The 13679-nt window shown below is 40.7% G+C and overlaps 1 protein-coding gene across 2 annotated transcripts in view; it reads right to left on the reverse strand.

Moving 5' to 3' along the window:
* The window catches only part of LOC144705219 (calcium-dependent lipid-binding family protein), an 89321-nt gene that overhangs the window by 56867 nt on the left and 18775 nt on the right, over window positions 1–13679 (reverse strand). For both annotated transcript variants that reach the window (XM_078577801.1, XM_078577802.1), the window contains 13 exons: window positions 12689–12790; window positions 12415–12606; window positions 12169–12326; window positions 9696–9851; window positions 9517–9609; window positions 9025–9379; window positions 8835–8948; window positions 8498–8593; window positions 6465–6532; window positions 2212–2329; window positions 1932–2141; window positions 247–471; window positions 73–182 (listed from right to left, as the gene is read on the reverse strand). In XM_078577801.1, the coding sequence (XP_078433927.1) occupies window positions 73–182; window positions 247–471; window positions 1932–2141; window positions 2212–2329; window positions 6465–6532; window positions 8498–8593; window positions 8835–8948; window positions 9025–9379; window positions 9517–9609; window positions 9696–9851; window positions 12169–12326; window positions 12415–12606; window positions 12689–12790 (1997 nt within the window). The remainder of the gene's footprint in view (window positions 1–72; window positions 183–246; window positions 472–1931; window positions 2142–2211; window positions 2330–6464; window positions 6533–8497; window positions 8594–8834; window positions 8949–9024; window positions 9380–9516; window positions 9610–9695; window positions 9852–12168; window positions 12327–12414; window positions 12607–12688; window positions 12791–13679) is intronic.

The following is a 13679-nucleotide window of genomic DNA, read 5'->3' on the forward strand; positions in this document are numbered from 1 at the left end:
CATAGTTACGATGATATCAGTCCAACTTTCAAAGCACAACTTCCAAAAACAGAGATATTCAAGCTCATCTACCTCGTGCATCTTTGGTAGCTTTGTGATGACTCAGACTCCAAAATGTAAAGGTATAAGCCAGATAATACAACAAAACAAGATTTCCATTCAGCTAAACTGTTTCCAATTCCCTGGGTAAAAGAACCATTAGTACAAACTATGTTTTTCGACAGCAGAAAAGTGGCAAAGACATACTCTCCAAACAAGGATTCTCGCATTCGCTGAAAGGTCTGCAGGATACCATGGCGTAGAAGAGTCGACACATGTGTCAGTTGTTAGAGGCTCAGTTTCCCGTGAATCGTTGAGCATACCAAGCAAATTAATCAGTCTGTAATATCTCTCTGGTGAAAAATGTATGTTAAAGGCAGGCACTTGCATTGAAACCCGAGTGGATGGATATCTTGGGTGTGCTATCTTTATCTGCAGATGTCAATTTCATACAGCATATCCTCAGAAATGGAAATTTTAATAATAAAATAGCATTATCAAAATTTTATTCGTACATGAAAAATTGAATACTATTTTTCATGTAATAAAAGGAAATGAAAAATAACATGACAACACTCTGATAACTTTACGATTCTATAATTAGACGCATGAATATATATCATTACATTCTTAGTGAAAAGAAAATGACATTCCTCTAGATCAATACCTCTGTAAGTAGATAAACTAGTAGAGCTTGTTTGCACATCTAGAAATGCCAACAGAGTAAGATTTGTATGAGAGAACTAAATCATTCAAAGTATTTTGAGGTCAGCACACAAATTCCCGGAGCCATAAATTGACATTTTATTTCTAAATTAAATATCCATTCCTATTTTATTTGAGTAACTATGCTATGAATCTATTCTCCTATTAATACTCAAGCTTTCGCCCTTTGACCCTTAGAAAATCCAGTCTTTGAGGTTTCATTGAGCCACTAGCGCCAAATCTACTTCAAAACCATATCTGCTAAGAGTCCGATTTCTTATCAGAGATTTAAGGGATTCACGACAAACAATGGAGTCTGCAACCCTTAATAGGTATGTCAAGTTTCAAATAAACCCAAGGAATAGTAACAGCAAAAGGGCAGGAAAGGACGCAGAAAGGCTCAGGTGTTTCCTGAATAGGTTGCTGTGGCAGCTTGGGCTAAATCATGTGAGATCCTCCAGAACCAGAAGAGACTTGATTGATTCAATATTGAAATATTCTTCCCTTTATCCTCTCAGCTTCATAAATTCTGTTCCCTGCATCCTGTGGACTTTTAGTTACAGAAGGTACATTGAGAATTTTGGTTTGGCAGTATTAGATTTCATCAATACACTTTTTGTACAGCTTAACCGGTATCAAAGCCACTGACCTTCAAACCACGTCAATTGAAGAAATCAAGAATTGAGAGGGAGACAGTGACTCCAAAGGAAGTCGGAAGGGGCTAAACCCACATAAACTTCCTTAGGTTTCATTAAATTGTGTTTATGGCGAGGAGTGAGATTGTGAATTGTCTAGTGCTATCTTGGAACATAACTATAATTGGAAATTCTTGAATTCAAGAAGCAGATCCATGTCGTTAAAATTCTTTCAGCAACCAATGTGATATCTCACTCAGGAGAAACACATCCGGATTTCCCTAAATCAGATCTTAGAAAAGCATGTTTGTAATATGGAATAAAATATAGTAAACTAAAAATATGTAAAAAGAAAAACGAATAAAAGCATCTGTTGACAGATAATTCAGCCAGACTGCGGCAATCACAATAGTGTAGACTGCTCTACCCTGGATTGGAAAAGCCTGACAAGCAAAGAAGGAAAGCATCTAAAACTAAGACAGGAGCATAAAAAAGCTTAAAAAAACTAGCAGTTAGCCCATTCAAAAAATTCTAAATTAAAGAAAAAAATACCATGTCAACAACGATTGACATGCCACATCGATCAATGAGAGAGTATAATTCTCTGTGATCTTCTTGAAGTGGATAACGCTCAGCAGAAGGACGCAGGGGGGCTGGGCTTCCACTGTTGGAATTTCCATCCATGAAGAAAGCAGCAATATCCCTGACTGTTATGTAGAAACGAGAATACAGACTCTGTCTTCCTTCTTCCCGTTCATGATCCTGAAAGAGAATCTTGTTGGATAATTATTCATCATTTTACTAGAAAATAAACTTGAAGAATCAAACTCACTCTCGCGCGCAATGTAAAATGGCCAAAGTCCAAAAAGAAGTCTTCATTATTGGTAAATCCAGCTTCCTTCAAAGGGATCCTCACTTTTGGGGCATCAAAATCAATATCCAGCGCAAACCTGTATAAACCACAAATGACAAACTACAGATTTGAGGAGAGTAACTGAAATTTAACAAAAAAATTATATTCTACTGGTTTTTTCCTGAAAGATGATTTAAGGCGGTCACACGATAAAGAGGTAACCACCCAAAGCTACACATGAAGAACCTAAACCTCTATTCATACATGGCCTACCCCTTTTCTTTATGTTTTCACTTCAAGGGGACCATGATGCTATGAGTCCTTCGACCTCGAGCCCGTCTGTAGAAACCTTGCTCCCCCTAAATGTCATTGCTCAGGCCCCTTTTTCCCTCTTCCTTGGGCTGCCTCTCCATATGAACTCCCAGAAGTCCTCTTTGTCGCATTCACTACCAGCACGCCTTGGTGGGCCAAATCAAGCAATCGAAGGGGCACTAAAAGAATAAAAATTGCAGTCTTCGTCACCTCCTGTGCATAAAGTGCACGCTGCCGATGTGTCTGGATACATACTCTCGCGGAAGACGTGGTTCACCACTCTCTTACACTGTAAGAGCCATCAAAAAATCTATCTTTAGCAGAACCTTTAGGAGCCAAATGGCCTGACATGCCTGGGTAGTTGATTGGTCCTCCTTTTCCTCGCAAAGACGAATAGAAGAGTAGGCATCCTTGCCTCACCCCCCCCCTTTTGCGGTATACGCCTGATTTTTGGCCTCCGTTTCACCAACACAAAAGGAAATCAATGTAGCATATCTTCACAAACATTATCCATTTCTTCACAAAACCCCTCCATTCTATTCACAAGACATAATTATCCATTCGACATGAAACCCCTGGTCCCATTCCTTTTCCATGAAGCTAAGATCTCTCTTGCACCAACGACACTATTGACCAACAAGCAGCCTGGTATAAACGCTGATTGGGAGAGTCCAACGAGCTCCCTGATCACCTCCCTCAATCTGTTATCCAAGACCTCAACAATAATTAGTTAATGAAGTTGCATACCAAAACTGGTATAAAATCCTTGATTCTTTCAGCATCTTGAAGCTTTGGTAAGAGAAACAGGTAGGCCATGTAAATTCTCCCCATATTGTTGCTCCTTCGCGACATTCTTCAAGCATGGCCATCACATTTGACCTCATTAATTCCAAAAACTCTTTGTAGAAGAACACCGGTAGACCATACAAGCCTGGTGCCCCTTCGTTGTTGAATCCTTTAATTGCCTATTTGACCTCTTCCTTTGAGAAAGTATGAATTAACTTTGTTTTGTGAATCAGATCAAACATATGTGCTCCCCTACAGCACCACATCCACCAGTTACATCTTCCCTTCATATGAAAGGAGCGGAAGTGTTCTGCAACAGCACAACCCACCAAGTGTTCGCTTAACCCAATACCGACATTAGATTACCGTATCGGGGCGGATGCTGAATCGGGTATCGGAAATCACATTTCCGATATTCCTTGTTACTGATATCCAGATATTGGATAACAATATCGGATATCGGTTGCAACAGTACCGATATCATATATCGTTATCCATCTTGATGTCGTCATCCGCCTCCGTCTCTCGGGAAGGATGACGATATTGGATATCAGAGTTGGATATTGGATTTTGATATCCAACATGGAATGGTTGTAAAAAAAAACATCTATTCGTTGAAGCTGTCATTGTGCAACGGTTTGGAGAGAATTTCTAAATATGTTATCAGCTTTTTAAATATGATACAATTCAAAAAATTATGTTTTCCTCCGTATGGGAGAATAGGATTCAGAAGCAAGAAGAGAAATTGTAAGTTAATTATTACCTCGTTTAATATATACTTCAGAAGTTTTGTTTTCTTCCATATGGGATTATAGGACTCGTAGTTTAAACAGCGAATCATATTATCCCATATGGAAGAAAACGAAAATTTTGAAGCGTCTATATGAAACGAGGAAATAATATAAGTAAGAGATTTGGGGGACATTAACATTAAACATCTAAATTCATTATTGATTATTTCTTTTGATACCGGATATTGATATCCGGATTCCAGTTCCGATATCCAGATATCGAAAGCAGATATCCTGTATCCGATATCCGCCTCACCCTTACCTATTCGATATCTGTCTTGATATCCGTTTTACACATGACTGTCAACATCCGTTTGATATCCGGTATCAGACACCGTCCTTATTTTTTCCCAATATCGGATATCGGATGTCTGAAACCGGATATCTGACGGATATTGGACTGCCATTCCCTAGACCCATCAACTGTGATCCGACAAGCTCCTGGATTTCCACCTTCAGTTTCTGAATGTAGTTCAGCTGTTGCCTCTTCTTTGCTGCTATATGGAAGAATCTCGTGTTTGTGTCCCCTACTTGTAGCCATGCTTGACTAGACCTTTCTCTCCAGTCCATCTCGAACCTCTTGTCTTCCTCTGCGACCACAACCCTCCACTTCCTTCCGTCCTTTGCTTCTTCTTCTACCAAGTACCAAGTATCCTCCAGGTTATCCAATTCCTTGATCCAATTCCTTGATCGTATATTTTGGCGGTTAACGTTTCTGTCTTTGATCATAATCGGGGTAGTGAGCGCCATTTTTTCTGCACCTCTTCTTTGAAGCCAACCTCTTGTAAACACAATTTGTCTACCTTGAGGTAGGTGGGTCTCCTGGTTGTCTCATTTCTGGCCCATATGATTGGTGTACGATCAGAGAGGGCGCAGAAGTGATCTCACATCTGCTAGTTGAAATCGCTTTGCGAGCTCAACAGAGCATAGAAACCAGTCCAGATGCAACATCATGTGTGGTCCCGTTGCGCTTTTCCACATATATATGCAGTCAGAAGGCCCCATTTCTTGTAGTGATGTCTTTGTAATGAAATCCCAAAAGTCTTTCGAGTCTATGTCTCTCCCTCCGGCTTCATTTAGTGGATCCTTAGCCTCTAATGTCACGTTGAAGTCGCCACCCAACAACATGGGGCACCTATTGAAAGTGTTTGTTAACTCGGCCATCTCCCTCCATAGTTCCCTTCTACGTTGGGCATTTTCTGGGCCGTATATAGAGGCTATGACCATTTTGATGTTGTCGCTCATGCGCTTCAATTTGACTACTGCGGTAAACTGCCCTGTCCACGTAGCCACTTTTGAGAACATGGCCTTGTTCCATGCTACCACCACTCCACCGGACCGTCCCACCGCATTGACCGCCAAAAAACCCTCCAGGAAGCCTCGACCCATTGTGTTCCATTCCTTAGGCTCACAGTATTCCATCATCGTTTCCTGTAAGCATGCCACTAAAGCCCCCCCTCTCTCAAATAACCTCCCACCACCCGTCGCCTGCCTTCGTCTCGAAGACCTTTGACATTCCATGAGATGCACTTCGTGGTAAACCTTCTTCGCCCCCTTCGTTGCACGGTGTCACTTTCAGTGCCACTGTTGACGCCATCACTCTAGCACGGGGATTCTTCAGAGCATCTTCTTTGATGTTCTTTCGACGTTTGTCGGCCTCTGTGATCCTCCTGCTGGACAGTCCCATTGTCTCCTATTTTTTCCCCCGAGACTTGGCTTCCCCCTTCACCCCACGCTCTGTCTTGGTGTTGTTTCTCGTCAGAATCTCTGCTGCTATTAGCAATCGTCCCCTTTTGCCGGCCCTTTCATACACAGCGATTCTTCACTCGTGATGGACGCCTAGTTTTTTGCGCTTGTATACAAGGCTTTCTGGACCTTGCGCTCCCTTTTTGCTTGGCCGGGAGCACTTGCCCGCTGCTTTGCTACTTTCTCCAACTTCTGTTACCCTTCCTGCCATATCATCCATCTCCCAGGGTTGGTACACAATCTGAGTTCTCAAGACCTTCTTCCCTTTCTGCCAACCCATCTCCCGTTTGCGGCCGTCCATTCGGGCTCTCGTCGCTTCTTGTCTCTTCCCTTTGTTCGTGGAGTTTTGACTCCTCTACACCTTGTGATATGCTTATAGTAAATACGCTTAATATGCTTATAACCAATTTGAATATGCTTATAGTGAATTGGTTGCTGATAATGCAGCTTCTCCTTTTGTCGAGGGTATACATCAAGTAAAAGTGAAATAATGTAAAAAAATTGAAAAAATGAAAGAAAAATTAAATGAATAAAAATTTTATTCCAGAAGTAAATAAATTTAAAAATATGGAAGCATCTGTATAACATAAGAAAGACCTGTTTTTTTCCTCTAACACAATTTGAAACTGTTCTTGCGCTCGGCGAGTAACTTTCTCGATTTTCATCTGTATTTAAATCAGATGCATGGATAGAAAAGGAATGAGTCAGCTGGAAAATACAAGCATGTAATGGGGTTACCTGTATCAGCCAATGCAGTGAAGAGAGACAAAACAGATGGGAAGAACATTGAGTTAGGGACAGTGAAAAACCCAACTCCCAGGCTAAAGATCATATTACCACAGAAAATGCATTGTTTTCACTACAGAATTGTCTTCCTAATTCCCCAAACATCAAGCATACAATATGACACAAACATCCCATGAAAGGTTCCACTCTCCTATAGTTCTAATACTATCAAATTAGTTCTCTTTCTATAGCAGAGTCCATAATGGCTAAGGTTTAACAGTCAATTAGGTCAATCACGCCAATCATAATCAAACAAGAGGCGACAAAAAATGAAAGAGAAAATGAGGGGGCAAAAGCAATTTGGGTCAAGAATCACAAAACTCAGTGTGTTTTATTCAACCAAATGGCAAACAAAAATGTCAAAACTTTTCTTTCCAAAAGGTAAATTTTCTTCTCTCCATCTGCTTGATTTAAAACAGACATGTAGAACACAGGTGGACTAGGAAACAAGAAGGAAAGTCGTAGAATCCTATACTCTCTATGGTATCTTTGGCAACTTAGCCCATAAGGGGAATTTTAGTCATTTGAGGTTGTACCCCTCCCTTTAGGAAAAGGAGTCTAGAATCAAGGTAACATTGGGCAATTGGCTCACTGACACAGTCCCATTCCCTTGACCATCCAGCAATCCCTTTCCACCGCGATCACCTCACCGGATCTTCAGCCAGCTCCCCTCCAATCCAATCCCTACATCTGCTGATTGGTTCTCTAGTTTTCCACAATCCTGTTCCCTCAATTGTCAACCCTTCTCTGCATCTTCAAGTGGCTTGTCCCCAATCAGTTCTTGTCCACATTTGATCCCTCTAATCATTCCCATTCTACCCTACGACCCGGGGAAGATCTACTCTTCTCTTCTATCCCCCTTCACCAATATGTTCCTAAAGCAAGATTCATATCAGAGAGCCCCTAAAGCTGAATATGAAGCCCAAAGACCGATTGATGAATAATGCAGTTGAACAAGTAAAAAAATGTCAGTCAGAAGAGAACAAGAAACAAAAAAACCTTCACAATGGTTCGTAGGGTTTCACTGGTTTAAAACCAGTGAGATACAAGAGATGGGCTCGGCCCATGTCTGTACGCTAGCAGATAAGTGAGCCTCTAATGTTTGAGGCCCACATTTACAATAATAAAAAGAAGAAAATAAAATTACCAGAAAGGATATAGGGCTTCTGCTGACAAGAAAGATAGTCAAAAATAAAAACTTGTTAAATTGAATTTCGGATAAAATAAAAAAATACAGGACGGAGTCACCTTTATTCCCAACTCATCTTTTAATCTGCACGAAGCTACTGGGGGACGAGTATATCCCCAGAAAACATGCATGCTATGGGGAAATTTTTATTTTATTGGAGACGATCTATCTTTTCCTTCATGGATATTAAAAACAGAAGGGAAAACAGGAGCTAAAACATTAACACTCAAGAAACCACTAGAGCTCATTGGAAATACAAATGGCCTAAAAAATATTAGAAGCAGGCCAATCATTCATGACACATTCTGACTTATAAGGTAAATAATTAAAAATAGTGTCCTAGGGTACGAGAGGGGCAGGTTCGACCCTTTGCAGCACTATGGGCACTATGGCAGCACAGGAACAAAGTCATCTTGAACAAACAGGAAGCATTGAAAGACACGGTGATACAAACAGCTGCGGGATTTACTGCTGCATGGTGTAAAAGATCAGATCCAAGGCCCAGGCCAGCCTTTTCGGTCCCACATGTACTAATCGATAATATATTTTTATCTCACTGGGAGGGTCACCGACTTTGTGTGATCACCTCCATCCTTTTTTCAAAAGAAATTCATCGGTAACTAGCATCATAGAGAATGAAGATTCAGCCAATTACCTGCAAAGCAGTGGCAGTTTCAATTGCTACATTCGGGCTAACAGCACTACTCCTCTTAATGAACTCAGAAAAGCGTTCATAACTTTTCATCAGTACCTGGATGTAAACCACAAAGCCCATTACCAAACTTCCATGACCAGATAGGGCCCAAAACATCACATAGTGTCCAAATATGGTCCTAACTCAAGTTTATAAAATACCGGTTCTGCTAGAATTTTGTACTTAAGAGTGTGCCACTATTATCATATCACAAAGGTCTGGCATTAACTACGAATAGAAATTAACATTTCGTAATTCAATATTTAATACATGACGCCAGATATGTGATACACAATACCGTAACATGGCATGGCGCAATGGTTGCTGATAACTTCCAGTCTACATTTTCCTCTGCTGGTAAATGAATAAAAGCAGCTGATAAAGCATTGGCTTTCTTCTCACTGCTAACACTCTGAAACAAAGATTCATCTTCAATATTAAACCATCGACGAGACAAGTAAAATTAAAGACCAAATTAATAAACAGACCTGGATAAGAGAACCTTCAGGTGACGACAAACCATAGAACTTTAAGGACAAATCATAGTGCACAGTTCTTTTATACATTTTGGCAGTCACCTGCAGTTGATCAAATCTGCCACAAAGTATTTCGGTATGATTCATACTAACTATTCTAGCAGCAGCGTGAAAAATTGAAACATCAACCAATAACCGAATGAGACTTCGCGCATCATTTCCCGAGGGCATCCTTGCATCATCATCGGTATAGTAGCTTAACAGCTTATTTAACAACTCCCATTCTTCTTTAGAAAGCTTTTTCTCGTCAACGACATTTCCTTCCACCAAAGCGCTGGGGGTTTGCACATCTTGGCTGTAGGTGCGCCTACACCATGGACAAACCTAATCAGAGACAGCATAATGATGGCATCAAACTATTTGAACCATTAAAATATGGATTATTGTCATTTAAAATCGGACAACCCATTGAAGACAAAATGAATTGCTGAGCGGGTTTACTACCATCGAAGAGGAAACCAGGTTTTTCTAGTATCAGACTCGATCTGCGTAGCTTCCTTTGATTTTACTGATTCCACCTTTGCATGTGCCAGTAATCTGATAAGAAAAAAAGAAATTTTGCAGAATTTAGAAAATTAAGAATTTGCATCAAACAATGAATTAAGGGACAGGATAATGTATACCTCCAAAGGAGTATGACCTTGGGTTCAAGATCTCTCTCAATTCTCCTTAATCCAGAAGTATCTACTTCTGTCCTCAGCAGAAAATTTGCATACAACTGGACATAGTTTCGACGGTAATGACAGAGAGCTCTAATCCTATCCCATGAGAAATGAAGGCTGCATAAATAAATAAAAAAATTATTTGCAGAAGAATTTATCTAGATTGCAGAACTATTCCAGGCTTTTCAATTCATCAGCAAATAAATGTCGCCAAATTCATCCTCTGAAGAAAATAAGATGATGCAAAACATACCGTAACTTAGTTTTCCTATTTCAGACCAACTGTTTTTATGATATGATCTCATGCCCATTTTCCTCCTTTCCATTTTCCGATGGATAATGACCTGAAGTTTCATAATTTTTTTTAAAAAATAAAAGAGATGGTTTCTGATGAATCGGTGACCTTTCCAACAGGACTTAACAGTCCCTTGTCAGAGAAACCATCCAAACTCAGCCCCTCCCCACTTCACTCTGCCACCCACGGAAACCACACCGCCACCACTTCATGTATAGCTCCATCTGTGGAAACCGTTCTTCCCCGGAACACCACATTTCTGTTTAGGCAGATTGCCCATAACACCACCATTGCCTGATTGCCTTCTTCCTTTCATCTACCCCTGCACCTCTGGACTGAGCTCCAAAACACTTCATCAGAGGTCATCTTCACTGTTGATAACTCCTGAGTGGCCCAGATTGTGCAGCAAAGAAGCACTCAAAAAACAGGTAATTCCAGTCTTCTTCCCCGCTTAAGCATCGCAGACAGTGTGTCGAAATATTTTGGTGTAGCCTTTTGTTAGACAGCCTTTATTTTTCTTCTTTTCTTTTCTTTTGTTTTTCTCTTCTTAATGTACTAATGGGCCACATGATATAAGTGGCCCATTTCGTTTAAGTGATGTGGGGCCCACCTTCTCACTCTGTATGGCCTTTTAAAGGCCAATCCCGTTCAATAGAATTAAGTGTGTTTTTGGCCAAAACCCTAGCCGACAGAGCTTCAGGGCAGAGAGCAGCTGGAGAGGAGAGAGGGCTGATGCAAGCTTAAGCTGTGTGGACCCATCAGCCAATCCCAAGGTTAGATGTATCCTCAGAAGAGGCCTTTTGGAACTCCATACAAGGCGGCCCACGTAGTGGGCGAGAGGGGTTTGGTCGACCTTTTGCACAAGCAGTGGCATGTTTTACCTCTACACGGATAAAAGACCATTGCTAGGACACGGGGTAGGGGTATAGGCCATTTTTTTACTTAACGTTCATATTTATATATCACAGTGGAAGGGTCACCAATTTTGTGTGATCTATCCTCTGTTTCTTCAACAAAAAAATCTATCCACATAAAACCCCTGGTTCCTCTGCACCATGACGCTAATTTATGTGCCGCCACCACTGCCTTGTCTACCAATAATCTTCCCAGTATGAAAGCTGATTGGGAAAGCCAAACTCAGCTCCCCCATCTACTCCCTCAATCTGTTCGCCCACACATTTGTAATCAAAAGGTAGATGGAGTCTGAAGTCCTCAATTCTGGTGGCTCCTTAGCACTTGGATGGGAGGAAAAGATGTGATCTCTTTATTCTCTATTACCACTCTTCCCATGATGAAATTCTTCAAATGTGGCCACCATATCTGGCCGAACCAGCTCCCAAAACTCCCTAAAGAAGAATACTAGAAGGTCGTCCAGGCCTGGCATTCCTCCATTTAGTCTATTGCTTGCCACCTTGACCTCCTCTTAAATGACTCTAATCAGTTCCTCCGGTTTTCCTTGATTCCCTATTTGTGGCCCCTACCGCACCATTTCCACTAGTTCCACTTCCCCCTTTCAGAAAAAGACTGAAAGTGTTCTGTGATAGTGGCCCGCTGTACCCAAAATGCTCCTGGTTCCGAACTTTCAGTCTGAGGATCTGATTTGTTTGTCCCTGCCCATTTGCTGTAAGATAGAAAAATCTCGTTTAGCTTCTCGTGCCCATAGCCAATCATTGTCTTGATCGCTGCCTCCAGTCAATTTCCATCTTCATGTCCTCCTTCACAAATGAAAATACCTTTCACAATTTCTTTCCCTGTAAATATGAATCCACTGTTTTTTCTATTTATCCGATTGCATCATATTTGAGATGGCACTTAAAAAATCTAGAATAATTTAACCTTGTTACTTTAAAGAAAAAGCTTACCAAATCCTTTTTTCTGCGAAGAAAGATACAGGACATCACAGAAAATCGTTGACCTTCCCATTTCCAAACGAAAAATGGCTGATTTTTAACAAAAATTGCTGATTTTTCAATAAATTTCAGATTTATTGATTTTCGTTTAAATCTGTCTAAAACCTGGTTATACATCCTATTTTATTCTTAGCCCTTATTGAGTTCATTTTATTTCAAGGAAGAAAAAATGTCACTTAAAAAAACCAAACAAACGGCAAATATTAAGGAGTCTCGGATGACAATGTACCACATCCTTTTTTTCTGCAAATTGGCCTGGGCAAAATAGCGCCACCATATCTTAGGGTCATCAAGAACCCCTACTGTAGGCCTCAAGTGAGAAAATTCAACACGCGTTCGATACTGGGACAAGGACTCCAAGAGTTTAATGCCATCACAATATTGTACCTAATATGAAAAACAGATCGAGCATTTAGTGCAAGACCACGAGTTTCTATCATTCAAGAAAACAAAGTATGATGTGGTATTTGAGAACCTCTGACACAGTTAAAGAAATATCGCTTAGAAAAAGGGAAACCCTTTCCAACGGAGCCCCAATATCATTTCTATCTTGCTTGCCAATGCGATGATATTTTAGAATCACATCTATTGGGGAGACAACAAAATTTCTTCGATTTCCAGTAGGGCTCGCTTCTGATTCACAAGTCCACAGATCTCCAACGAATATCTAAAAAATTACCAACACCAATCAACCAAAGGTGAGAGTACTTGAAAAAAATTAGCAGACATCACTCCATGAAATTACAAACCTCAGTCCATTTTGTCGAACTCAAATCCTCCCATCTCTTTTCAATGGTCCATGGCAAAGTGTCAGAGTCATGATAGACAGCAAGCCTCGAAAGTTGTAATGACTGTAAGAAGAGAAATCTCATTTGATTAAGTAGTAGGTTAATGTGAATGATATTTATATGGCAAAATTAATGTTGAGCCAAACTAAATGTTATGCCTGCAGCCTCAATTTCAACATATTAATTTTCAATATTAGGAAATAACCCGAAGAAATTCCATATGAATGGTTACCCAGATTTTTTATTTTAAATATAAAAGGGATGAACATCTGACTCGTCGGTGAACCTCCCACCAGGACCTCACGGTCCCATCCTTTACATTCTGATCAATCAAAGTCGCTTGTCGCTCTTCGGAGCCATGCGGCCCTAAAACCTTCCACTTCTTGTATAGCTCCATCTGTAGAGGCTGTTCTCCCCCTGAACAGCACCTCGTGTATGTGCAACCAGATGGACTATAGAATCGTTAAGGTTCGACCACCTACCCCATTTTCTCTGTCTTTATAATTCTGTACCGATTACCAGAACGCCCGTTCTGATGACACCTTTATCCTTGAAAATATCTGGCTGGCCTAGACCGCGCGAGCAAAGGAACACTCAAAGAAGAGATGGTTGCAGTTGTAGAAACCCAAAGAGAGAGGATGGGTTGAGAAGAAAACACAAATTTCACATTAGGTCATTTTGGTTTAGAAAGGGAGTACATATTGAGAGTAGAGAGAGAGAGAGAGGAGCTCATGGATACAAATGGAATCAGAAAAAGACGACATATTCAACAGTCCCCATCAAACTGGCGAGTGGATATCATCCATGCCCAGTTTGCCGCACAATTCTTGGAAACGCGGAGCGGACAGGCCTTTGGTAAAGATATCAGCCAACTGCTGGGCAGAGGGAACATGTGATATGTAAAATTGTCGGGACTCGAGTTTCTCTTTGATAAAGTGACGATCCACCTCGA

The sequence above is a fragment of the Wolffia australiana genome, chromosome 7 (genome assembly GCF_029677425.1).
Source record: "Wolffia australiana isolate 7733 chromosome 7, ASM2967742v1".
In the NCBI taxonomy this organism is placed as follows: domain Eukaryota; kingdom Viridiplantae; phylum Streptophyta; class Magnoliopsida; order Alismatales; family Araceae; genus Wolffia; species Wolffia australiana.